The sequence below is a fragment of the Melospiza melodia genome, chromosome 3, assembly GCF_035770615.1.
Source record: "Melospiza melodia melodia isolate bMelMel2 chromosome 3, bMelMel2.pri, whole genome shotgun sequence".
NCBI lineage: Eukaryota > Metazoa > Chordata > Aves > Passeriformes > Passerellidae > Melospiza > Melospiza melodia.
Genome location: NC_086196.1, coordinates 118,285,693 through 118,312,635, shown reverse-complemented (window position 1 = coordinate 118,312,635; position 26,943 = coordinate 118,285,693). Strand labels below are relative to the sequence as shown.

At 40.2% G+C, this 26,943-nt stretch overlaps 1 protein-coding gene across 1 annotated transcript in view; it reads left to right on the top strand.

The window, feature by feature from the left end:
• SH3BGRL2 (SH3 domain binding glutamate rich protein like 2) overlaps positions 1 to 24,762 on the top strand; it is a 38,183-nt gene extending 13,421 nt beyond the window's left edge. The window contains exons 2-4 of the mRNA XM_063152867.1: positions 7,183 to 7,368; positions 19,244 to 19,324; positions 20,450 to 24,762. Coding sequence (XP_063008937.1) covers positions 7,183 to 7,368; positions 19,244 to 19,324; positions 20,450 to 20,464 — 282 coding nt within the window. The 3' untranslated portion in view covers positions 20,465 to 24,762. The remainder of the gene's footprint in view (positions 1 to 7,182; positions 7,369 to 19,243; positions 19,325 to 20,449) is intronic.
• The last annotated feature ends 2,181 nt before the right edge of the window (positions 24,763 to 26,943 follow it).

Sequence of the window (26,943 nt, the reverse complement as noted above, 5' to 3'; positions counted from 1 at the left end):
TAGCATCTGTTTTCCTACAGTCCTTCAGAGACTCCTGTGTAAATGGATTTTCAATGCTGTAAGAACACATTGTTCCTACTGCAAGAAGAAAATTATAGAATCACTTACGTTATTTGTGTACATTGGTGGGAAGTCTTGTTTCCCAAAATACAGAAGAATTCAAAAGAAGTAGACTTGGGTATGACTTCAGAGGCTTTTCCAGCTGCACACATCTCAAATGCACCCTGTGTGGCGCTGTCTCTAGGTAATCTTTCTGTAGAACGTTGGCTTTTTCTGTTCTTGGTGTTTCCCGTTTTTCTGTTTCTTACATTTTTGTCTCTTCTATTTGCTTTGTGCTTATTGAAACAACACCTAGTAAACCCATGAGCAAATTCCCATCATCTCTTACTTTTAGCAGTGATAGTTGTATTTATACTTGCTAAAGACCCCTTTGTGTTTCACAGTGTTATTCTGTTACTTGCACAGAGAGAAATGATTTCAGACAAACTGCTGTAAAAAGTAAACTTTTCCCCTCACCTTGAGATAGACATATGTGCACAGAGAGAAATAGAATTAAATGCATTTATCAGCATGCAACATCTGGCTAGGAAAATATGAGGCTAGCAGGCATTGGGCATGGAGCAGTTTAACTGTCTTTATAGCTCTATAGAAAATATTTTCATTTGCTGACTGCTTGTGATTAAGAATCTCTTAAAAACCAAACTGTCTCAAATTTAATTGCATTTCTTAATTAATGGGTTCTTTTTGAAGTTACCGTACAAACATTGCACAGAGGCAAAGGTGTGCAGAGTCCTTGGCTAAGCAGTATCTCAGCAGCTCCCAGGGACCTGGAGACTGATTTTGCATAAGGCTGAGCAGATTGCCCTCCCAGTTTAATAGTGTTTCATGTTGTGTGTCCTTAATTATGTCTCTGTGTGCAAGCGGAAGGTTGCTGCTTGCAGGAGACCAGGGCAGTGCTGGCTGCATGTGGCCTCTGTTCACACACTGTTCTGTTCCTCTTCGGCTTGAAAAGTTCTGTAGTTAGTTTTTAGGATATTGAAACATTTTTTTTTTTTGAGGATGAAGAATTCAGGTGCTATTTGGAGGCCTGTTATGAGAAGACAGTGTTTTCCTTCTGTCAGATGCAATGTGGTATTTGCTATGGTGGAGAGCCGCTCACTTTACTTTTGGAAATAGTTATGCAAGGCTGATTTTTGTTTTTTTGGTTTTTTTTGGTTTTTTTTTGTTTTTTTAATTTTTTTTTCTCTGTTAACCTTCTTCTCTTCATTACAGCTTCTCATCCTTTTTTCATATGTACATAGCTGAGTTGTATTTTCCTGCCAAGAACAATGAAGTAATCATATGAATCTTTGTAAAGTTCTGTCACAGTGATGCCATTTCCCTGCAATAAAAATTGTCAGGGGTCAGTTATGCTCTCCTTTCCTAAGTCAGGCAAAGAAAGTAGAAATTTGGCAGAAGATCTCTGTCACTACAGGTCTCAAATGTAAAAGGACCATGAGGATTTGCATTTCAAGCTTATGAATATGTGGGAATAGCTTTTTATTGCTTCTTTATTAGAGCAGAAACATAGTGGAAACATAAGAAGAGGATGCTTCAACACAGTTTATAATTCTGTTCCTTTAATGTGTTTAGGGCTTGTATTGGTTTGTTACAGCATAGTATTTCCTTATTATCTGTGAGTATATGGTAAGCCACATCTGTGTGAGAAGTGGAGATAAGTAATCCTCTGCAGTAGCTATATTACATCTGCATTTTACACTGCAACAGTCCCTTTGGGTATGGTTGCGTGACTTGTAAAGGCAGAGGCTCACATATAATATTTTCAGTTGAAGGAGTGAGTTGAGCTTGTGTTTATGTAACACAGATGCTGCTTCTGCAGTTCATGTTTCAGATACTTGTACCTTGCGCCACGGCTGAGCCATTTTCTTAGGATGCAGTTTTGCTCCTGATACAAACTGATGAGATTGTGGTGCTGACGTTATTGATGCTCCTTCCCTTGTTCCCCTGGTTCCTGCATTATGCTTGTGTGAGGAAAGCTGCAGGAGCTGCTTGGCAGGAGGGAGGAACATTGTGTCATCTCAGTGACAGCCAGCAGTGAGATCTGCTGAGTTGTATCATCAAACTGCACCATAAAGGTGCCCCTGCCAAATGCAATACATTCAGCTTTTGGCTGAGTCAGTGGGTGGATAACGTGGCTGATGCAGTTCTGGAGTGAGGGCGGGTATGTGGAAAGAGTAACCAAATTTAAAAAGAAGGAAGAAAGCTAGCAGGACCATCTCTGTCTTTAGAGGCACAGGTGTGCCAGGCTGTGAAACAAGTATTTGAGATGAACTTAGATATGCATTCAATTTTTTTTTTTTAAATGTCAGGCTTGTAAAATGTGCTTGTGGTTTGACAGGCCAGTTTAGAAGATAACCTCATAAGGCTTTTTTTCTCACTCACCATGTGTGGTCTGAATATTTCTTGGGGTGGGATTTTGTGTTAGAAAGATGGTCATTTGTTCTTGGGATCTGTCTGGAAGGAGTGGACAGTTCAGGCTAGGCTGTCAGTTCCTTCAATTCCAAGAGGATGAGACTGTGAAAGAGTCAGTGCTGCACATCTCTGTCACCAGCCAATTCATGGAGGGTACCTGCTGCCATTCCCTCCACTTGCAGGCAGGAGGACAGAAACCCAAGGAGTACCTTATCTCCAGAACGTGAGGGGTAGAGTCTACAGCAGAAAACCAAGCTTCCACATCCACTTTGTGAGAACCAGACACTCAGCAACATTCCTCCTGTTGACACTGTGAAGAAATTTGAAACTGAGAATGGGTCTGCTTTGCCCCATTTATATTAACTGGGCTAATGACAAAAGGCAGAGAAGTTCTCTTTCATCAAGGCACAGTTCTTATTAGTATTGTGGCTTGAGTCATCTTGCATATAGTAGAGTAAAAGTAATATTCATTTATCTTATCTGAGTTAGATAAATCCTGGTCTACTAAGATTTTTGCAAGGTATTGAATATCTTGGTTAAAATAGTATAGAATGATGAGGTGCAGCTGATTTTAGTAATGGAGAGACCACGTGCTGTGCTCCTCTGGTTCAGCAGCTGTCAGTGGGGAAGCCTTTCTAGGATGGGAGAACTTCTGAAATCCGGTTCAGGAAGCATAGACAGGGCAAAAAAGAAGGAAACTTTTACTTGTTGGAAGTGATGAGAAGCTTCCAGGGCACTTTAGATAGAAGATGTAATCTGATTTTTCTAAACTTCTGCTCCAACCTGGACATGATTTATAATGGTAACATCCTCATTTTCTCATTCTGCTACTGAAAGAGCAATACTACCAGGGATGAGTGTTTGGCTTAGCTGGGGGATGTGATATTAGTTGTGTGGGAAGCAGAAATCTTAGAACAGAACCATTTTTAGTTTGGGCAAAGATGTGAAAAGTGGGGTGGCTAAAGTGAGGTGGATTCTGAACAGAAGCAAGCAAATATTTCCAGTAAAGACAGCTCTCTGTTACTATCAATTCAAGAATGGAGCTTAGAGGGGAAAAGAAGTCTGAAGAAACCCTTTACTCCTTAGAGGAAACCTTTAGGATAAATAAGAAACCCTTATTCCTTCCTTAGAGGAATTAAGTCAGGGATGCTGAAAGTCAGAACAGATAATCCCAGTGGTCCCACCTGGACTGGCCTAGGTATGTCTTTGAAGTATTTCTCCAAAGCAGTTTGAAAATTTATCCTCCTGTTACCTGTTGCAAATCAGTATAAAGAAATGAAAACTAGGACAGAAAGACAGAATACTTTAGTTACAATAGACTTCCTTTATAAATCGGGTGACTGATCAAGTGATTAGCTCATTTTAGCAGTTTTATGGATATCCTATTTTTGCTGCTTTTTATTCCTAGTAAAGATACCAGCTCTGAATACAAGGATAAAATTGAGTTGTCTCTGGGGATTTTTTCCCTGTCTCAGTTTTGTGAATAGAAATATAGATTAACACTAAAACTAAACTCAGATAAATGATGTTCAGAAAAGAATTACCCTCCTAAAAATAGGGGAGGCAAACATTGGAGTATAATAGCAGACCATTAACTCCACCAGAGTTTTCTCGCTGCATTTAAAGATAGATTAGGATCATATTGCATAAAGACTTTCCTCTGAACCTTCACAGTGGATATATGTTTTGAAGGTGTATTTGCAGGGTCTTCTGGTGTGCTGAAAGGTATTAAGCTCAAAATATATTGATGCTGAAGTAGACTGTCGTGTAAGACTACAAACACTTTCCCAAACTGTTGTATGAATAGCCACAAACCAAATTTTTCTGAACATGGTACCTCTGACAATGGAATTTCTTTTTCCAGGTTTCTCTCAGGTGCATCAAATGCAAGAAACCTTGGTAGCAGCAAGATACTTCACAGAGATTATTATCCACCTCTGTAGTTTGTCAAGTGAGGATGTATTTTTCTCCACTGGGCTCCTGACAGGACAGGCTGGTGAGGAAGCAGGGACTGACACTGCTCCTGTGCCATGCTGCCTTTGCTCTGTGTTGCAAACTCTGGCAGCTTTTAGGGCTCTGGGGGAGCCCAGATGAGAGCTGCAGGCAGGACTGCGAGGCTGACGCACTTCTGAGGCACAGATCCAGTGGCAGACAGAGACAAAGGTTCTGTGGTTTTCTTGGGGAATAATCAGCTGGCTTCTGTTGTGACAGATGCTCTCAGCATCCCTCTTAAACAACAAGGCGTGATTTAATAGGATTTTAAATACAACTAATGCTCTTGTTTCAGTTTATAGGCCTGAATCAAATAAATTGGGGAGGAGAAAATGCTAGTTTTTTGGCTTGAAATTTTCAGGCTATTTTGTTTAGGTTTATGCAGCTGGTACATCCACAGCTGATAACTCATACAGATGTCATATGGAGAATTGTAAAGCTTATGGCTAAAAAAACCAAAAACGCCAATTTGCTTCACTTCAACATCTTAATTAGTTTTATAAAAATAAAATGAGGCATTAGGAAATCTGTGGTTGTGGAAGAATTCTAATGGTGTGAACTGTAAAATGATAGGGATCTGACTAAATCTAAGTTGCTCAGTTTACAGGGAGAGAGTGGTTGAAAATGGGTCCATGTGGATGCACCTCTACTGGTGCAAGTCCTCGCTCTGAGAATGGAGCACTGTGGTACTCTGGAACTGTTTGAAGAATGGTTGCTGGCACAGTCAGCTTTGGCCAGGGCTAACTTAGAGTCTCACAAGCAGCCCGTGGCCATGATTTAAATGTTACAGCATGCCAGGGATCATTCCCAGTGTGCAGTTTGCAAGCAGCAGCTTTGGGAGGCTGAAGGTTTAATAGCTTTGGCCAGAGGATGCCAATTGCCCTTGGGGCCAGAGGGCTGGCCCAGCCACTCTGGAATTTGCTCGCTGCTCTGACCAGTGCAGGAAGGATTTCATGTGAGTTGTGGTCGCACTTCACCATGAGGAAGTGATCTCTCCTGCATACAATTTATTTTTAATCAGATATTTAATATTTGTCTTAAGAATAGTTCTGTCTCTGCCTCTTTTGTGTTCTTTTGCAGCTTCTTGTTGAAAGACAGAGAAAAATGTTTTTGTCTTCTACTTCTACACTTTGAGTTTTCAGGGACTTAGTAAAAGGCATGTTGCCTTTGGTACCACCAGTGATGATGATGCAGTAATTTTGCTGTTGTTGATAATGCCTTACTTGCATGCAAGTTTAGGAGCTGTCTTCTCTATGAAAAAGGGATTATTTCACATATGCCTAATAAACTGTACCAGTGTGTGCAAATAAAGGAAAAAGAATGAGATATCGTGACACAAATTTACTGTGCAATCCGCTTCTTAAGAAAGGCAGTGATAGTTTCAAAGCTTTGTATTTGTAGTTTCTTGGGATGGCCGCCTTATTTAAAAAAAATAAGAATTCCATAAGTATTGCTACAAAAATTATGTATTTTTGTGGTGCATTTAGATAGGTATACTTGCTTGTGTGACAGGAGCAACTAGCACATGCATTTTGAAAATCCTCTGATTTCCAAATAGTATCTAGGTCGTATGATACCCACAGGCATGATTCATCCACCTGGGCTTTATGCCAGCCAGCAACTGCATGGATATGACACTCCAGGAATACTGTAAAATTATTAAAGCTGATTTTTTTTTTTCACATAACACTGTGATGATAGCTGTAAAAAATATGGCACATAATTTATAGTTCCTTTCTGAAAGTATTAATTCTGTTAGGTTGATGCAAAAAGTACACAGACTTTCACTTCAAAGCTTGATATCTTCATATCAAGTCCTGTTGGAGGCAGAGGTTGTCTTTACCTGAGTGTATCTTCTTGAAGCCCAGCTAGCTCTTAAGTGCTGATCTTAGTATCATAGGGTTGTTAAGGTTGGAAAAGACTTCTGAGATCATTGGGTCCAACCAGTGTGGATAAAAACTGCCAGTATTCTGCCCCTTTGTATAAAGGTGATAATCTCTTTGAGGGGCAGAAACCTCATACATTTAATACAAACCTCGTGTGCGTTTGATTTTTTTTTTCCAAACAAGTTCATTTTCAAGAGATGACATCATGCTTACTTTCAGGCATGGGTATTATGCTGACAGACACTCTTAGCTAAATATTCAGCTATTCCCTTGCTCGGGAAACTCTTGAGCTATATTTTAAAAAATGTGTAGGTGTCTAGAAAAACAAAAATGTGTGTAGCTGGGGTGGGTTTTTTTCAGATGTTCATGTTCATCTCAGTGAACACTTTTAGGAGTAAATTCTTCTGAGACTTGCCAGGTTATTTACCTTGCATTTTTAGGTGCCTGTATACTTTAAAAATGTAGCCCCTAATGTCTTTGAAAACTAACTGCCTCTTTTTACTTCTACTTCTGAAGAGACCCTTACAGTTTTTTTTTTAAATATCTTTAGGGGGTAAAGGCTGAAATTACCAAAGCTGAATTAAACAGACAGCCTTATACAAGTGAGGTGAAGAAGTATAACCTTTGCCATCATATAAGGGAACAGCAATGCTTAACTCTTATGAATTTAAAACTGAAAAAAAAATTTCTCCTTTGTCTTTCTGAGGTTGTGACTTCCCATCCTCTGAAAAAGGGGTGGGAGAGGAGGAATGTTCTCAGATTTGTGAGCATGTCTGTGTTATGGAGGACTTGCTCTGACTCTGGGTTTTTTAATTTTCCTTCTTCCATCTAGATAAAGAAGAGGCAGCAGGATGTGGTGAGGTTTCTGGAAGCCAACCGCATAGAGTTCGAAGAAGTGGATATCACCATGTCAGAGGAGAAGAGACAATGGATGTATAAAAATATTCCTGAGGACAGGCAGCCTGCACAAGGCAATCCACTGCCACCACAGATATTCAGTGATGATCGGTACTGTGGGGTAAGCAGCTGTTGTGCTTCTCAATATATTAGTGTATATACATTATGTTACATACAATATATTAGTACATTATATACAATATATTAGTATGCTCGGGTAGCCATTTAAACATGGGACTTGCTGTTGAGCTTTCTCTAGTAGAATCTGAATTAATGGGGCAACAGGATCAGGTAATAATCATACAGGGAAAATTCAGGTCATTTTTCTGTAAATCTTAGGGCTGTCTAGGGGATTCCCTCCAGGAATGTAAAAATCAGAAATGTCACAACCTTCACGTACGACCTGTTGATGGTAAAGTGCCTGGTGAGACCACTGTAAGCTGGGAATTTGTGGTATTCTTGCTGCTTGGGTCTAGTCCAAGCACAAAAATTCAGCAGGAAGTCTGTCTTTGGCACAGTAAATGAGAACACTGGATTGAGTTTTATTGTTATTGTAATTAAGCTCCTTCTCTGCTGCTGTCATGGTGTAAATTTCATTTATGCTCAGAGCATCTTTATGCAATCTGAGTGTTTAGGATAAATGAGCACTATTTGCTGTAAATCTGACAACAGGTTGATGGGTGGGCTGTTTTTTTGGTGTAAGCTTCTCCATCCACCAGTGCAAGCTGAAGCAGTAGCCTTTGATGTGTACATCCAGAGTGGTTCTGACTTAGTCCCTGCTGGATTCACTTGTGCTGCTCAGATCTGTTGAGAGCCTGTTGACTGCAGTGCAATTGTTTGCCTAATGCAGGAAGGATATAAAAAGTGATTTAGGATCCTCTGCAACAAAGAGATTGGGTATGGTGCAGCAGCTAACTGGTTTCTCAAAGCAAAGTATTTAACATCCTTCCCATGTGCTGTGTATTGGCCTTCCTTGTTTACCTCAGCAGTATAACTCTTATCTTCTTATTTCCAGGTAAGGTAAGTCAATCAAAAAAATGTATCTGGGACATGGAAGGGATTATTACCCTTGCTTATGGATCAGCCCCTCACTTACAAATAACAACCTTTACATTCTTCTGTGTCAATGTAGTTTGCTTGGGAAACACAACATTTTAAAGCTGTTGTATCTTACCCTTTCAGATTGCTTTTACTTACAGAGTGTTTTAACCTAGTCTTAGAAGTTGCTATTTGGAATTAGCAAGGCAGAAGATGTCATGCAACATGTGAGATGATCTCATTAATCTGTCTGCTGAGCTGATAGCCATTTTGGTTGAGCAGAGTTAATCCTATTACTAGACTTCACTGTCTGCATGAACATCTTTAAAGAGCAAACAGGCTTTGAAAGAAACGATATTTTTTAGGATGAAGAGGAAAGTATGTGCAGGATCTCCAACATTCATGAGTTAACCTGCTGCATTAGTTAATGAAGTTCTTAGGTAAGAGAGTGGAAGCGAAACATTATGCAGAAGGCAAAGGAGGTCAGTGCTGGAAGGGGGATAAAATATTACAATCAGATAGAAGTCAGCAAACCTTGCACATCTTTTCTCTGTCATTTCCAGATTGAGTGCTTTCATGTGTTTATCTTGACATAAATAACTAAAGCATAATCTCTGCTTAAGTTACTGAGTAACTTAAACTGAAAAAATACTGAATTTTCTGTTAGTTGAGTTAGTGAAATTTGTAGCTTATAATTTTTGATATGTGTCCAGCAATGTTTAATCCAGTTTTATCTATTCAAAAACTCTGTCTGTTTTTCTGCATTCTACAGTCTTATCAGGAGACTTTCTATGTACTTATGCTGTTTTATGCATTGTTGCTGAAGTTCACACTTATGATACAAACTGGTCAGGCCCATTGCTGTTCTTCTAAAGGTGTGAGGGCTAGACAGTGCAAAGCAAAATAGGTGCACTTTTTATTTTTGTCATGTTATTTCAATAGAAGTTCATGAGCATATGATGTCCATGACTCGATGTTATGTTCATAGCTATACTGGTTTTTCTATGTTAGTATCAGCATTAATAGTTTTGGGATATTTTTTCTCACTATTTCTCCTTAAAAAAAAACAAAAACCTCAGCAATGTGCACAAGGGGTTTATATAAGACTAGATTTTCCTGGCTAGGACGTGAGCATTTGAAATAATCACTTTTCAGGATGTAACTGCAGGCTAGAGGAAGTTTGTCTTTCATGATTTCAGTAAAAATCCAAAATGAATTTGTGTCAACCATTTGAACATCTGACAGCTGATGTTGGAGGGGAGAAAGGTGCCAAAAGATGATCAATGTTTTCTGGTTCACAGAGTGTCTTGTACCACGGGGGGAGGGATTCTTCTGATACCGAGAGGCAAACTCCATGTTTTGAAGTGTGAGCAAGACCTCATGGTTTTTCTGAGTTGATGTAATTGCAGATACAATCATTAATCATTAATCTATCTCTTCCTCTTCTCAGTCTACTGAGATGCACTCCCAATTTTTCAGTAACAAGTTATGCTAATAAATTTTTAAACAAAGTACTTGGCAAGAACAATTTTTATTTCCTGTGAACAAGATAAGAGCTGCAAGCACACAAGAACACAAATAATTTTACTGATAATTAAGTGCTATGTTATACTACCAACAATATGATAATTTTCATATTTTCATGACTTTGCAGTCTGTTGTTTCATCTTAGTGACATTGCTATAAAGTAGTGTGTGAGAACAGAGTCTACCTTTCAGACAAATCAGACACATGATCCTCCTTTTCAAATTTACAGTAGTGTAAATCTGAAATTAGTATAGTTGTCTTGTTCTAGTTAGTGCTCTGTAAGAGTGAGGAGATGTTAGTGTCTAGTGCTTGTTTCTGGAGAAAATGCATGCACTTTGCATAAAGAATAGTAAAGTGGGGTTAATTTGGAGAAGAGCTTTAATCAGATCTGGTAGGTTGTGTTGTGTTTTTGGGCACAGGAATCAGTTTTGTCTTGCCTAGTTCCTTACAGAGCTCATGTTCAGTCAGATTTAGTAGCTCCTGCTATAGCACTTTGACCTACAGCTCAATCCGCTCAAACTATGGATTATATTCACCCAAGAAAATAATCCCATACTGTCTTTCCCAGCCACTGTTCTCCACAGCAGAGGGGCTTTACCCACCTGACTTGCTTGGTCATGGGGGATGTTTCACACTCATGGATAACCTGTTCAGTGACTCCAGTGGTCAGGTTCCCCGCCTTGATCATGATCCTGTTTCTGTGTTGCATCTCCTCCTAGGTGTCCTGATGTGTCACAGGCCCACTGTGCTGTGGTCAGCTTGTCCTTACATTCCCAATCCAGGTCCCCTGAGGCCATTTCAGTTCTGGCAGCCTGGTGTGCCTGTTCCTTGTTTCCATGTTCTTTGGTGACATGGCTCTTGGGCATAGGAGTGTCTACATAATATCCTTTATAAAGGTTCTCTACCCGGGCAGCAGTGCCCAGATATTTAAGCAGAAAGCCAGAAATGCTGGAAAACTGAATGTCTGAAATTAGGCCTATGCCTCACACCTCCTTCTTTTTGAATTCTCCACAAGCTGAGTACACTTTCTTAGACTAGAAGTGACTCCTGGATCTTTCAGAAGACTGGAAATAGCCACTTGCTAGTGAAACTGCACTCTTGTGAAGCTGCAAGTTAGCACTTTGAACAGTGACAGTTTTATATGCAACAATCTGTCACTGAAGGGAGATTGCTTGAAATTTAGGCCAACCAAAATTAAAAGGAAATCTATCTCCAGGTGGGAATTTGAGCCAAAGGGACAAAGGGAAAATATTTACATAGCAGGCTGACTCTTTTTTTTTTTTTTTTCCCTTTGAAGCTGTTCATATGGTTTAGAGTGTTATGGTAATTCCTGATGGAGTGCCTAGTGAGCAGCAGTAGAGACAGAGATATGTGATATTTATTGTCCTCCCCTGAAATGTAATATATGGGTGTCAACTCCAACAAAACAGCAAAGGCATATAGACAAAACAGAAATGAAATAGGCTGCTGAAAGAGGTGCAGTGTTCTTGGGAAACTATTCAGTACACAGACAATTATTGTAGCCCTGATTTCTTTGCACTGTTATGTATCATTCTATTCTGGGGTTTTTTAAGATAATGAAAAGATGCATGCATGTTTCTTTTTCTTCCTTTTTTGTAGGTGTCACATTACAACTAAATAACTGCTCACTGATAAAAGAAAGAATTTAACAAAACTGGCTAGAGGCCACCTCAAATTTTCTGCCCTGGCCTGTCATTGGAGAGTTTCTTATTATTATGTGCCTGCAGGTACAGAGAGCTTGAACTCTGCCTCTAGATACTCGGGCAATGTGGCAGAATTCACCTTAGCCTGCCTGCTGTTGTGTGTTCACTTTAGGAGCTAGAGGAGTTGTGAGGCTAATTTGGTATCCAGCAAGTCTACATTTGGTTCTCTGCACCCTTGCAGATGTCTTACCTGATTCACTTAGCAATTTTTTTTTTTGTCCCAATCTGCTTTTAGAAGAGGGATAATTTTGCTAGATAAAAGTTAATGTGAATTACTCAGAGATCATGTAACATTTGTTAATGGCTAATGATGCTAAAAACTTTCTTGACTAATTATTTTTGCCATCAGAAGTAGAGTTTCCTGTATGGTAAATTTAAGCTCTGTGTGAAATTGTTCTTAATTACCTTTTGCAGTTGTGTTGCAGCAGTTTTTGGCTCAGAGGCACCCACAAACCCTAGGCTGAATGTGACTTGAGGCCAGTGGCATGTACTGTTTATCTTCCTGGTTAAGGCTTTGTCTCAATGAGGAATACAGAAGGCTGGTGTTGGAAAGCAACCCCTGGCCAAGAGTCTTCTCCATGTTGGGAGGATTCTGCTCAGATCATTCACAAGGGCTGGTTTACAACTTTCAGACTATGCCTATGCTGTTGCCATCCACTTCTCCATTGCTTTTCTGTGTCCTAAGGAAAAGAGCTTTAGTTCTGTGTAATATGTACTTTATAAAGGGAAATGTGGTACCAGAGGAAAAGTGTAGAGTAGCCAGCTTGCCCAGTGCCAGGGCTTAAAAAATAGAAGCTCAGCAACTAAGTAAAAATATAATAATGCAAGAATTTTATTTTCCTCAGAGAAGTCAGGACTCATTTCAGTAATGTATAATAGTGTTGCTGTTTACCCTGTAGTGGAGAGAGTACAATCTTGTTGAGCACCACAGTTTTTATTTGGACTAAATAAACTTCATTAATAGCTGTTTCAAAGTGAAGTAGCAGGTATTTTGTAAACAATCCCTTCACATAAAGATGATAGGCATCAAAGACATCTCTGGAGATACCTTACTCTGTTTGCAGACTTTTTATTTCCTAAATATAATAATGTAGGGTGTTCATCTATTTTAGAACACTTAAAAGGGACTGGTGCAAAATTAGAATTGTTACTTCTACAGGATATAGTTGAAAATACCGCACATTTCTTTTTCATTTTTATATTTATTACACTGATATTCTGCAAAACTTATCAGCAAGTGTGACATAATTATTAAAATTTTTGTTTGGGATCCTAATTCTCCTTTCCATGGAACAGAAACTTCCTATTGTGCCATGCTTTCTTGAAAAAACAGGTTTTATTATTGAAGGTGTTGGACTACTTTAACTAAAGTCTTTTTAAAAGGTGAGTTCTAAAATAGAGGATAAATTATATATGAGGAAAGGCTAAGAAATCTTAATAAGTGGCAGTAATTCTTTGAAGTCACATAGTATTGCACAGAATACAGATGAAGCAGTATTTTGGAACAATATCTAGAAAAAGCCATGGCTGTTGTTAGAGAACAGCCAGGATGAAATAAGTAATTCAGTCTACTGTTCCACTTGGGTCCAAGTTAAAAGATGTGCATGCAGAGCTACTGTGCAGCACGGTCATTTTGTGTCTTTTAGTCATTACCTCGTGTAACAGGCCATAGTTAACTGATATTTCCATCTCTCCCTTTCTCAAATTCCTGTTGTGGTCTGATTTGATAATATTCTTATCCAAACGATTTGTAAAATGACACAGTGAGCTGGAGGGTGCGCAAAAGGTGGAGGTGACAGCCTTTACCATCCACAGTACTCAGGGATTCTGCCACTTACTCCCCTGAACTCTTCTGCCCCAGGTGGGCACTAGGCACTGGATTTGAGGTCTTCAGTGCTTGTCTAAGGGAAGCCCTGCTGCATTTGGACTCCCTGCATTGGAGGTGAGGGATATCAGTTCTTAGACAGTTGATGTCTGTGTACCCTGGCACCATTGCTGCATGAATGACAAACATCACATCAGCCTGAGTTTGTCCTGTACTGTCCAAACAATAGAGCTGTGGCTGGCATCTGCTCCCTTTTATTAAAGCCTTTGTTTCTGGAAGGCTACAACTAGACAGATTACCAAAATAAACATCTGGCCTTTAGCAGAGGAGTAACAAGTTGTTTTGTAGAGTCAATTCTATAAGCTCTTTAAAAATCCTGTGCAGAGATCTTATCAGGTTAGGTAATGAAAACTGTCATGTTTAGCTTGTTCTGTGTTGTACAGACAAGATCTTTTATTTGTATATTTATATAATATTAAAAGAGACTTACACATGCACACACATTCTCCAAGGAGAGCTGTGCTGCGTAAGAGTTTTCCATTGTAATCCTAATCAGATCAGTAAATGAATGTCATCTGTTCTGGAGAACTGAACTGCCCTTTTCAGGGAGGATGTTAGCAGCTCATTCTCAATGGAATACAGTATTAACTCAGTCAGTAGCAAAGTGCTGATTCAATGTGTTTAAATTATGGGTTCCTCACTATTACTTGAAGGAGCAATTATGTCGCCTCTTTTATAAGAACAGAGAGATCGTAATCTTATATTAAAAATATTGACAAGGAGAAGTAAATTTGAAAAGCGTGCCAATCAAGTAATCTATAAGTGTTGTCCAGTAATCAATGCACTTTAAAAATCTTTAGGAAAAGCTATGCAGGCTACATTTGGGTGGATTTCTTGTTTTTTGGCTTCTTGGTGTGGTAAGCAATAAAGATTTGTCTGAGATGTTTAACAAGCTCACTCTTGTTGCCAACTAAAAGCAAACAGCCACAAAACCAACTTGCTTGTTTAAAGAAACGTACTGGAAAGAATTTTATTCACAATTGCTGTCTTTAAAAGTTCATTAGATGTAATGTTCTCCTAATTTCAGTGCATTAGTGAAGGTAAAATTGCTAACTGTAAATCTGCTTTGTGTTAGTGTTTTACTTTGATCCAACGCCTTCATGTTTCTGCTATGTTCCTTGAAGCCCAAATAATTATTTATGCTGATCTGCAGTACTGCCTATTTTAACTTTGGTGTGTACTAAATAGTTTCTCCCAGCAGTGACAGTGTTTATTTAAACAATCCTGAGTATACCTGCTTAGCAAAATCCTGAGCCAAATTAATTATGTCAGTGTCTGTAATTACATCACTGCAGTGATCTGGTTTCCAGGAATACATCACACTTAAGGAATACATCACACTTAAGGTCTAGTGATCATCACAGCTGGGAGATCTGGGATGCAGCTGATGCTGTGCCAGCTTGAGCTTTGTGAACTTGGCCATTGGTGTTGAGAAAAGAACTTACCCTGGAAATGGGATTTCTAAAGAAGAGGGAATTCCCAAGAACCAGGTTTTCCTACTGGAGTAAATTGCATAAAACCCACATGAAGGCCAGAAGAACCTAAGGCATTTGTGTGGGATTTCCTGAATGCTTGTCCAATATCTAAAAGACTAAGCTGATGTTGGTTTTCTGTAGCATTTGGGCAGTAGATGGTCTTTGGCATTACTCCCTGATGTAGACATTAACAAAGTTCTCCTGTCTTAAAGAGGTGCAAAACAGCTACAACATCTTTTATTTCCAGGGTAAGCTGCAAAATTCAAACTTTAGAAATAAAGCTGTGGAAGTGTGAGGCTTGGAGGCTTGAGTTGTTTTGTGTTTTGGTTTCTTTTTTTTCCCTTTACCATCATGCTTAATGGACAACATCCCATGGCCTTGAGGATTATTGGGAGTTGGAACTAGATGATCTTTGAGGTCCCTTGCAGCCCAAGTAATCTTCTGATTCTATGATCGTTTTAAAACTTAGTGTGTGATAGACCTTAAGATTAGCATAAATGGCCTTACATTTGTGAGACTGAAGGTCCATCAAGCCCAGTTTTGTCCCAACAGTGGTCATAAGCCTAGGAAAGACCACAAACAAGATATGAAATGGTTAAGTATTTTCCTTGTCACTAGTTATTTTTCTGAAATAAATGTCACTTTAACATATTTTGTAATTCTTACTACATTTTTCTTTCATGAACTTGAAAGGTTTCTGATGGAAACCTTTAGCATCTTCAGTATGCTCTGGAAGTGCATTCCATGTGTCCACTATCACATCTAGTACCAAGCATCCTGCCACCACAGTGAGCTTCACAGCCTTCCTAGCCTTCCTCCCCTTACCCTCTGGGGTAACTTTGGTGGTGAAGACCTTTGCAGCCACAGTTTGTCTCTCTATCCCAGTTTAGAGTCACTCAGCAGGAACTGGGAGAGCAAAGCAGAGCTTTAGGCCACACAAGGCCAACAAGATTTTGCTTGTTTATAGGTGAGCTACAGGCAAGCAGCTCACCTACAGTGGCTTCAGTTTATTTTGAACAAAGCAAGAGCCTATTAGGTCAGCTAATCCACTCCCTAGCAGCTCATGGAGCACATCAAATGCTGTGACTGTTGTGGTATTAAAACAGAGAGGCTGTGTCCTGCTCAGGTTACATGGTGGGTGATGGACCTGCCTCCAACTTTAAGGGTGAGGAACCATGCCTAAAGCAATCAGCTAGTTGTTATCCTGTTGAAAGGCCCTTTCTGCCTTGAAATGGCTTTTTACTTACTTTCTTTATCCTCCTGTCCCTTCTTTATCTCTTTAAACCATCCTGAGATATATTTTTTCCTCCTAACTGGCATTTGTCTTTATTGGTAACATTTCATACCCTCAGTCATGGGATTTATTATCTGTATTTTTGGTTTTTCAACTTCTCCAGAGGGATCGAGCATATCTGCATTGCTGATGATTCACATGCACTGTCTCCATGTCCTACTAGTTTTAGTGCTCAGTTTTTAGTCAGTTTTGATGTTGCTAGAATTCTATACATTAATGAAGTGTGATTAGCAGTTCTGGAAAGCACCAAGTTCCATAATTTAAAATGCTACAGTCAAAATTATGTTTTACACATAGTTGCCTTATGATGTGGGGCAGTGGATAGCAGTTTGTTGTATATTTTTAGGTAAACTGCTGCTGTCTGAGAGCCTCCCATTGGCAATGGGAGCCCCTTCCCCTGCACAGGGGCAGGACAGCACTGCTCCACCGATGCCAGCAAAGCCACAGCACTCCCTGGGTAGAGCTGCTTGGGACAGTGACAAGAGGGTTGTAGTAACTTGCTGCCAGTAGTGAAGCATGGTGCAGAAAAAGGGAACCTCTGCCTTGCCAGAACCAGTGAATGGTGGTGTCCTTCCTCTGTGGGAGGCAGAGTGTCCACAGAGTTTTCCCAAATGGAATCCATTGGGTCACCAGTGAGTTAGGCTCCTGCTTGGGTGTGAAATTCTCATTTTCACTGAGCTTGTGCTCTTTTCCTTCTTCAGCATACATCTACTGCTGGTAGCAGTGTGATGTCCTTTATTGAGATTAGAATTTTTATGTCCTCACCCATGGATTTAGTGTCTTTACACGTGGCCCAAATCTGCACAGACTTCCTCTCCTTCTAATGACAAGATCAAAGGCAGGGTGTTTTTGCAGTGTCCTTTATTTGGTCTGTGTTACAGGAAAAGCCAGGTATGCCCACTTTGAACTCCTACCACTCATGACACAACCACTGAGTCATTGAGATCATACTTCTCAATAATCTCTTAAGAAACTACTGTGCTAAAGGGATTTCTTAAAATTTTTATAGGAGTATTATGTATTTTTATAAGATTTTTTGTTTCCCATTTGAATATTTTGAGATCACAGATTGTCATTGCAGACATCACTAGGAAAATTCTCCTATTTAAAATTTACTTCTACTTTTTCTAAAAGCATGAGGCTTCTTCTCCCCCACCGCCCATGAAAGTAAGTGTCAATAGGATTTAAATACGTTTTGCAATGCAGATATTTCAAAACATCAGGGAGATTGCTTCTGGTGGATAATCTCTTATGGTTCTTAAATATTCAGGTCCTTTTAAAATGAATCAATCCACTGGGTTTTGTGGTCCTTCAAACATAGACTGAGCTCGCTGTTAACCCTTCACAATTTTTTCAGTAAGTGAATCCATATTTGTTAATGGGTAAAAATATGGAAAAAACCATAGTAAGTCAGGACTTGATAATTCTAAAAGTAAAATGGTAACTAGTACTTGAGGACAGCTTTTTGTTGTTAAATATTCAATTACTTTACAGAGGTTAGGTTAAACAGATGTTGGTGGATTAGCTGAGCATCAGTCATTGTCAGAGCCACAAGTGCAGCCTTTTCTTCTTAGTTTCTGAGTCCTTCTCTGCTCTGTTTTTCTTACCAGTTTATTAACAAAGAGTGAAAAAAACATGGTCTTACAGTAGTGATACTGCTAAAGCTAATTGAAGTACTGGGATTAAGAATCTTCAGGATAGAAGATTGCCGGCATTTGAAAACAGTGCTGAGAGATGATGACTCACCTGAACAAACACAGAACCTTCCTTGGACAAACTGTTGAGTCCAAGAAGTGTCTGGGGGTTAGTGAAGGCTGCCTGTGGTGCTTAGGAGGGAGAGTGTTCCTGGCAGGGACCCAAAAAGGTGTCTGCCACTGCAGCTGCCTGCCTGCAGGTTGGCTGCTGGTAGTTTACAGGGCTGTAAATAGGCATCTTCAGGCATTTTAGACCTGCCCTGATGTTAAAGAAAGGGCTATGGGCTGTATTCATCCACTGCTGCCCTACCTTCAGCTCCAGAGAGTGTGACTCACTTGTCAATGGGCCCCATGGAGCAAATGAAGGTTATTTCTCAGGTCGATCACAGGCTGTCTTCTTGTGTGTTGCTTATGTAGCCTGTGTCCCTCATGGGTTTTTATCTGCCTTAGAAGAGTCAGAACAGACCTTTTTAAAGTTTAATATGTCCATGCAGCTTTTGAAGTCTCATTCTTAGAGGTCAAGGGCTTAATAAAACATCCTTCTGCATAGCTTCAGCATTACTTATTACTTCTGTAGGTATTCAGTGATTACATTGTTCCTTTTTAATCCATGGCGCACTTGGGAATCCTTTCAGTAATCTTACAGCTTACACCATGGTTTAGTTGATTTGCCTGTTTTACTTGGATTTACTTTCTGGCAATTAATTCTAAATTTTTATTAATTCCTAAGTTAGCATATGCCATGTTTTATGAAGAAAACAATAAAAAGTCATTTGAACTAGGTTTACTCTTTCTACTTATGTCAGCTAATATATCTGAGGCCTGAGGACCATTGTACACTCCTGCTGGCCTTTTGGTGTCTTTCACAGGTGCTTTCACATGGTGAAGCCATGGTTGTGGTTTGTGGAGGCTGAGGCTGTTTGAATAATTATGCAACTGCACAGTATCCCAGTTCACACTGATATAGCAGTATATCATTGCTGAAATGCTGGTAAAGCATCTCCTTCTAGAGCATCATGAAGGTTTTACGAGAAATTCCGTACTTAAATACCTTTAAAATACACCCCCAGTAGAGTTTCTTTTGATGTAGGTACTTTTGATGCTTATACTTTCCTGTCAAAGTAGTGAGAGATGTTGAAGTTAGAGAATTTATGTGGTTTTCTTCACCCCTGTAGTTTGTAGTTTGTGATATCGTTGCAGTTTAGGTTTTAGGTTTGAGTAGGAGAATAGGGGTAAGTATCAGTATTTTTCTGAGCATTACTACATGTTACTCTTTATTCTAATACAGGGTGTAGTAATATCAATAAGGAAAATAGGAATACAAATGTTGACTCATCTTTTCTTCTTTTAATTCTCTAGGATTATGATGGCTTTTTTGAATCAAAGGAGAGTAATACTGTATTCTCCTTTCTTGGACTGAAACCTACTTTGGCATCAAAGGTCAGTGTAGTATTGCAGACTTTTCATGGAATTCTTGACATGTTGATATTGAATTTTCTTTGATACCTGTGTGGGATAGAGCTCTGTGTTTGGATGCATCCCTTCTGTGAGCCATACTTTGTTCATATCACCCTCGTGCTAGTGAAGTAATTGAGATGGTTGTAAGGAAAAGTAAAGCATTTTAAATGAAAACAAGCGTGTACATGGGAGTAATTTGGGACAGCATATAAATTAAGTTCAAAGTTCTCCTTCACATTCTCAATCTAAATTGTAAGCAACTGGCTTGATTATAACAGGAGACAGAACTTAATCACTGGACTTTCTGAAGCCTGGCATAATGGCTCAGCATTTATTCATTAGGCATTAATTAATTTAATGCTGAAATGCTGGAGTAGTCAGAACTTACATTAACTTTTTTGAATTCAGTTTTAGCAAACACATATCTAGAGGTCGGAACACAAAGCCAGGTAATATCTTTCTGTTGAGGGCAGTATAACAGAGGAAGTTTTATTGCCATATGGAAGTCTGGACACTTCTTCAAACAGATTGTGTGGTGCACCTTTTGGCAATAGATCAGACACAGAGGGGAGGATTTTTCTTTCCTTGGGTACTGTAGATATAGATGTATTTGGTGCTAGTACTGTTCCAGGCCTGGGTGGTGGCTCTTGGGTATCTATAGCTCCTCTTCTGCCAGGAATTAATTTATTCCTGGACCCCTTGAGGGACAGCAGTAGGAAAGAACCTCAGCAGAGGACCACAGAAGCAGGTTATTTTGGCAGCCTGCCTCACTTTGTAGTTTGGAGGACTTATCCTAGGAAAAAGATGATGTTCTGACACAATCTGAAATAGCAGCTTCTATGCAGCTCTGTTCCTAGAAAATATGGTGTTGGAGGCCTGGAGAGGTCTCTCTATAAACTTCCTGCTTCAGTCTGGTGGTACTTCAGAGAGATGCATCCGCAGCTCCTAGGTGGTCTGGGATTAAGGTCACTTTATATGCCAAGGTCACAGGTACGGGAGATGACAATGTATCCATAACATTAATATTATGTCAATAATATTATGTCAATAATTAATAATCATGTTTATATATTTAATAATACTATTTATTTTTTCTCTTTTCAATAGGAGTCAGAACCCTAGAAAGCCCATATGAAGTTCCAACAAGCACATTCCTGAATGAGTGACTATCCTTCAGCACATAACAGCTTCCCTAATGGATCACTGTGATAGAGCAAACGTGTCAGTAGTAGTAATCTGCTTGCCATGAGATGGTGCTCTCCAATAATGTGGAGCTAATAACATGCACATGAAGTAGGATTAAGGCTGGGCTACTCATCTTCCTTTGTAAAAATGCTCACTGTTGATGTTTCACTTTTGTCTTTTGGTTGCTTTTGCAACTGGCCCTGATATTCTAACAGGCACGTGTGTTTGAGAATAAGGAGTGAAAGTGTAGGGCTTGTATCATTCATGGATATTCTTATACAGTCACATTCCTTACCTTTTTTAATTCCTCCCACTACTGTAGTTCAAATGAATAGTTAAAGTGCTGCTGGTTATTATGATGTTTGTGCTGGCTATGATCCAGAACGTAAAAAGCATCAATCTTGAGCTCTCAGTCTAAGCCAATAACTGCCATATTTTTGCTCTACATTTATTTATTTATTGCGATGTTTATTCTAGATCATGCTTATTTTAAGAGACATGGGCTGCTAATCTTGTTAATGAAGACTTGATTTGTCTAATGATGCACATTGCAACTGACTGTTTAAAACAAGTTGCTATCATGAAGGAGGTGCCAAAGTGAAATATTTTGACATGTTTCCAAATGCAGGTGAAATGTTCAGTAAATGTTTCCTTGGTGAAAATACTGGGGAGTTCAGAAGAATTAAAGGGGTCTTACAGCTAATGATACTATGAAGTTATCTCTTAAATGAGGAAGTCTTAACACCCAAGGCTGGAGCTCTATAGTTGGACTGTCTTAAAATGAAATTTTGCCAAAACTTCAGTTTACCTTCAATAACACACGGCTCCACCACAAGCCACATGAGAGTCAAGGGGGTACTTTGAGAGCCAGGTGTCAGTCCCATGATGGTTAAACACTCCACCGTGGTCCAAGAGCATGCCTAACTTGCCTAGCTGTTGTCCTCGTTTTATATCCCCAGATGTGGTGATGTGGAGGTGCCTGGAAGACAGTGAGAAAGCTGAGTGTGTGCTTTGCCAAATGAGGCCAGAGAGGTTGTTCAGTTGAGTAATAAGTAAAGGAAATGGAGATTATTCCAGTGGGACTGCACTGATGCAAATAGCAGAACTTAGGCCCATGACTTGCCAATAATTATTACAAAATGCATTCTAGACAGAAGTAAAATTGCATCATGCATTTTGAATCAAATCTGATACATAAATAACAGCTGTGTTGTGATGTGGCTTTTCCTACAGTGATTTCATACTGGCAAGGTGGTGCCACCACAGTGAATGTCCTTGTGTCTTCGGGTAAATGGGACACAGCCACTATGTAGAAAAGCTACTTTGCAATCACAGCATCCCTCAGACTGTGTGGTTTGAAGGAAGCCAGACTTGTAAAAAGTGTCAGAAAGCAACACTACCACAACAAAAGCAACACCCGTGAAACAAATCACATGTTCTGCCGGCATCAGTAGTCGTGGCATGCCAGACATGTCAGCTGGAAAGGACAGCTGAAGGTCATCTGGTGCATCACTGTCAAAATCAGGCCAAAGAACCACACTAGCTTGAAACAAATATGGGTTTGTCTAGCAGAGCATTAAGAATATCCAGAGATGAAAATCTCATAACTGTCTAGGTAACCTGTGACATTGCTGCAGTGCTTTCCTAGTGAAAACTTTATCTTTTAAAGTCCAGCTTTGACTCCTAGGCTTTAATTTGAGGCTGTTACCTTTGCTGTGTCTGTTTGGCACTCACAATAAGAGATTGGCACCATTGTTTTTTTAACAGCCCTCAAGATAGTCATAGGCTACCATCGGGTCACCTCTTAGCCTTCTTCTTACCAGACTGAACAAACCTGGCTGCTCAGCTGAGCTAAAGAGTTAGACGGAGGAAGAGCACACACAGGTTTGAAATCTGTGGCTGTATTTGCTGGTCAAAGTCTTTGCCAGAGCACCTTCTCTAGAGGAATCCTGAATGGGCATTGATGTATGTGCGTACATTTTTAAGAATTATGTTATTTGTGTCAAGGTACTGTGACATTCTTGTAACCAATCCCATATTTTCATGAGACTTGAACTTCACTATAGGAAGGGAATATGACATGAGGTGGAGCTGTACATTGTTAACTTCACCACATTCAGTATAACTATTTCTTAAAAGAAGTTAAAATATTTAACTTTGTAAATGAATAGAGATATAAATGTACGTAATTTTGCAGTTGATTACAGAGAAGCCATCCTGGATTTATCATGTACTTGATACATTGTAAACCTTGAGAACTGTCTGAAGTCCCAGGTCTGAAAAATTTACCTAACTGTGTAAGCATATACACATGGGTAATCCTGGATGAAATCCCAGGCTTGCTAATGTGAAAGGAAAAAACCACACTGATTTCTCCAGGGATAAAATTAGTTTCACAGAGCTCCTTTTGAATTTTGATAATTGTAGAATAGAAGGCTCTCGTTTAGTGGAGAGTTAGTCTTGTTTCAGCTGTTAAGTAAACCTGGCTTATTTCAGAGCATGTGTGTGGGCATAGTCAGTTGAATGGAGGACAACACTAGCTCCAAAGATATCCTGCTTGCTTGCATGGATTGGCAGTGTAAGTCCCTTAGAATGTGTGCTTTTGAATTATAAATAGCTAGTTAAAAAAAAAGAAGTATATATGTTTGGATGTGAATTTTGTCTGTTGAATGACAGCCTTATTTTTGTAATTAAATCAAGTAGACTTCTAGTTTGTTACATGAGATGATCAGGAATTTTTTAATCAGTTTTGTAGTAATGAAATGTAGCTATCAGGTAACTGAAAAGGTCTGGGGAATCAAGAGACATTTACTGAAAGAAATAGGAAATTCTTAATTCTGTTTAAGATTTTGGCATATAGAGTTATGCTTAAGAACCAAATGATCCCAATTTCTAGCTAATACTGATAACTACCCCACTTTTTCAATGGAGAGCAGTGTGAGTGAAACTTAATCTTTGTACTTAGCTAAAGTTGCTGTGTGGGCTGACGTGCACGTGCACATTCACTGTATCAGTGGCTTTGACAGAGGTGTTTTTGTTTGTGCCACACACTACTGGATAGTGCCTTGCCAGAAAGAGGACTGTTTCTGTGGGGTCTTCTTAGATGTGCTTAAACTTTCAACTGAGAAAGGCGTAGTTTCTATATTGCTAGTTTTTAATAATACAGTAAATTTATTTTGATGCCTGAGTCAAAAGGCACATGCTTTGTAAGACTGAAACAGTTTTTGATGAGTCTTCTGAACTCTTGATTTTTCCTAGGTGACTTTATTTTTTGATTTTCTTTTCCTTTTTGTTGACTCTCTAGAATCAAACTTTCCAAGGGAAGTGAACCTGGAGTAAAGCCCATAAACTCATGTTTACACTTTCTTTAGAATAGTGTCTGATTCTAATGTTTAGCAGCCCAAGTGCTATCACTGAAAGGAAGAGTAGCTGCCAAGCTCTCGGTGGATTTCTTTGTTGTCCCTCCCTGTCCTTTTCCACCATCAGGCCATTTATTTCAGGTGTCCTATTCAGGCAATACCATGATTCAGAAGTAGGACCCTGAAATTGCCTTGTGGCCCTTCATGGAGTTCAAGAGTGGGGTGATCACCAGGAAAATGCCAAATCTCATTATCTTTCGGTAACTTATTCACTGATTTCACACCACCTTGGCATGGACAGTGGGAGGAGGATGGAGTCCCATACGTTCACCCTTCACAGGGAGCCCGAGTGGAGGACCCAGTGCAGAATGCTCCCAGCTTGCTCTGGCACCCTGAGCAGTGGTTCTCACGGGGACCCTTGGCTGGCAGTGGCACGTGTGACACCATGCACCACTGCTTTCCACAGGACTCCAGCTGCATTGTGGCCTATGCTTCACCCTCCTGCTCCCTAAGGAATTTGGGAGGGAAAACAGAGAACACCTTATTGAGAGCAGTCCTTCAGCCAGGGCAGATCCAGCTTACTCCCTTCTTGCTGGTCTTGGCTCTTCTCACGTGTGTAATCCTGTCCTGTGTAGGCCTACCTGTGTGCAAAGCTTCCACTCCCAGCCATCTGTAACATCCCTGTGGGGTCACAAACATGGTGTTCCCCTTCACAGCATCAGTGTTCTGTAACTTGGGAGGGGAGGGAGCATGTTGCATCCTAGGTTGTGTACATGTTATGTATTAAACTCTGTTCATCTAATAAACTGCAATTCAAAAAAGAAATTTGCTCTGTGTTGGATGTGCTGAAATAAACAATGAAAAATATGAGTTTAATCTTGTGGCTTGCTCTGGTGGCAGCCTGGTGTTTTGGTTTGGGCAGCCTCTGCAGGTGGAAGCACTGCAGAACTTTTCACCTGGGATGGGTGAGCCTGATTCTGTAAGATGTTAATTGGCTTTGAACCCCAGTGGCTGCATGGGAATTGCAATATGTCCAGAATACTTGCTGGTTTGGGGTCTCCCCAGATAAATAGTAATAAAGAAAAAAAGGGATGCTGTATTATCTTCCATTTCTTATGCTTGGATTACCTGGAAATAAACTGCAGATCCTTTGGGTGGCTTGGACGCTGGGGACAGGAAGTTTTCACACAATGAAGTTTTGTTCCTAGGGTTAAAACCCTCACTGCTTTTTACATCTTGAATGTGAGTTCCTGGTTTGCCTATCCACTTTACCAATCCAGAAAAGCTAATTTAACACATTTTACCATTTAGCCTGTAACCAAAGGTACAGGTTGCATAATTACAGTTTTCCCTTGATTCTAAGTCTAGTAAATAGTTTTTGATACCTTTTTGTTCCTGTGTAAAACTTGCCTAGTCTATTGTGGTTGCTGCAATGAAAACTCCGTTTGTGACTTTTGCTGCACCCTGGAGCAAGGTTCTGAGCCATCTACTTTAGGCAGGATGCATAAAAGAGGTGCAGGTGGAATAGGCAAGCCTGAAATGCCTGCAGTGGGGTCCTGAGCTGCTGTAGGATCAGTAGCACTGCTCTGAAGTGAGTGGAGCTGAAGTAGATCAGGCCTTATGTCATGGTGGGTAGAAGCAGATTTTGCTGCATGGGTGGGCAGAATCTTCTTGATTTGCAGAGGAAGCAATGTTCTGTGTCACCTTGCTGGTGTTGCATCACAGCCTTCACTCTGTGTGAAAACCAGTGGCACTGCCATTCCTCCTACCTGGCTGCTGGGGACCACACTGAGAGCAGAAAGCAGGCAGAGGTCACACAGTGTGGCATGCCTTGCTACATGTGGCTGTCATCCTTCTGTGCATCCCAGCTCTGCCTCTGCTCCCTGTGCCAGGGCAGCGTCAGTGCACAAAAGCGCTTGGAAATCATCACTGTGCTTGTACACATGCAAGTGTGTGTGCCAGTCTGTCTGCAGCTCATTCCTACCCCAGGGCAGCCAGTCTGGGCTGTTACAAGGTCCTACTGAACTCTCATTTGCTTGATTTGCTTTTCAGGTGCCAGAAGGACTTGCCTAATTCATCCCCTAGACTTCAACCAAGCTGTCACTGCCTTGATGGTCTCACCTGAAGTAGCCTCCTCAGGCTGCATGGTGCAGCACAAGCAAACATTTTGGGTACAAGTCCTCTATATGATTTCTTTAAAGGTGATCATTAAATGTAATTCAGTCCTGTGGTAAATTTGAGAAACAGAAAATGACAGATTTAAGGAATTAACACTCTAACAAAAAGGTCAGCTGGAGCCTTGAAAATTTGTGTTCAGAGGACAAGAAAGGAATTGTTACATTCTGATTTGGAAACAGGGAGTTGAGAAGCAGACACCTTGAGAAATGTGTGCCAATCTCTAGCTGCCTGGTTTCCCCATCCAGTTTAGCTGTCTACATACATCTAGTTCAGGAGAGGAACCTCACCCTGCAGGGAAAGCACACACTCCCAGGTCCAGGGGTTCTACCCCCTTCAACCCTGCCACACAGCAACCTGTGCTTATCTTTTCCTTTGTACCTCTTTGGAGATCAAGATCAATTCCACTGCAATCAATGGCTATCAAAATGTGAAAAATAAGAGCTGAGCCAACATCTCTCTGCATTTCAGCACCTTCCACAAATAAACCTGGCAGACTGAATTTCTCTGCTGGTAACCCAAAGAAAAAAAATAGCTAAAAAATAGCTTGTGTTTTTTTGCCTTGTTTCTTTGGGTGAGGCACTTCTGGTATCAGCAGGATTTTGCCAATACGTTGCTGTGAAGCGCCAGAGTTGAGGGTGTAGAGGACTTCTAGCCCAGATGCCAAGCAAGAGCCATGATTGCTTTTCTGACTCCCAAAGGCACCAGACCCCCACTGCACCTAGGCATGAGGGACTTGTTTCACCAGTGTGAGACTGAAGGGGTGAGGAGCAGATTGGTGCTGGCATGGAGACAAACCTGCAGAAGGTGATCAGGAGCCCAGGGGCAATGCCAGGCAAATAATAAGGAGCTGTAGCAGGTGAGGTTTGCTGAAGATAACAG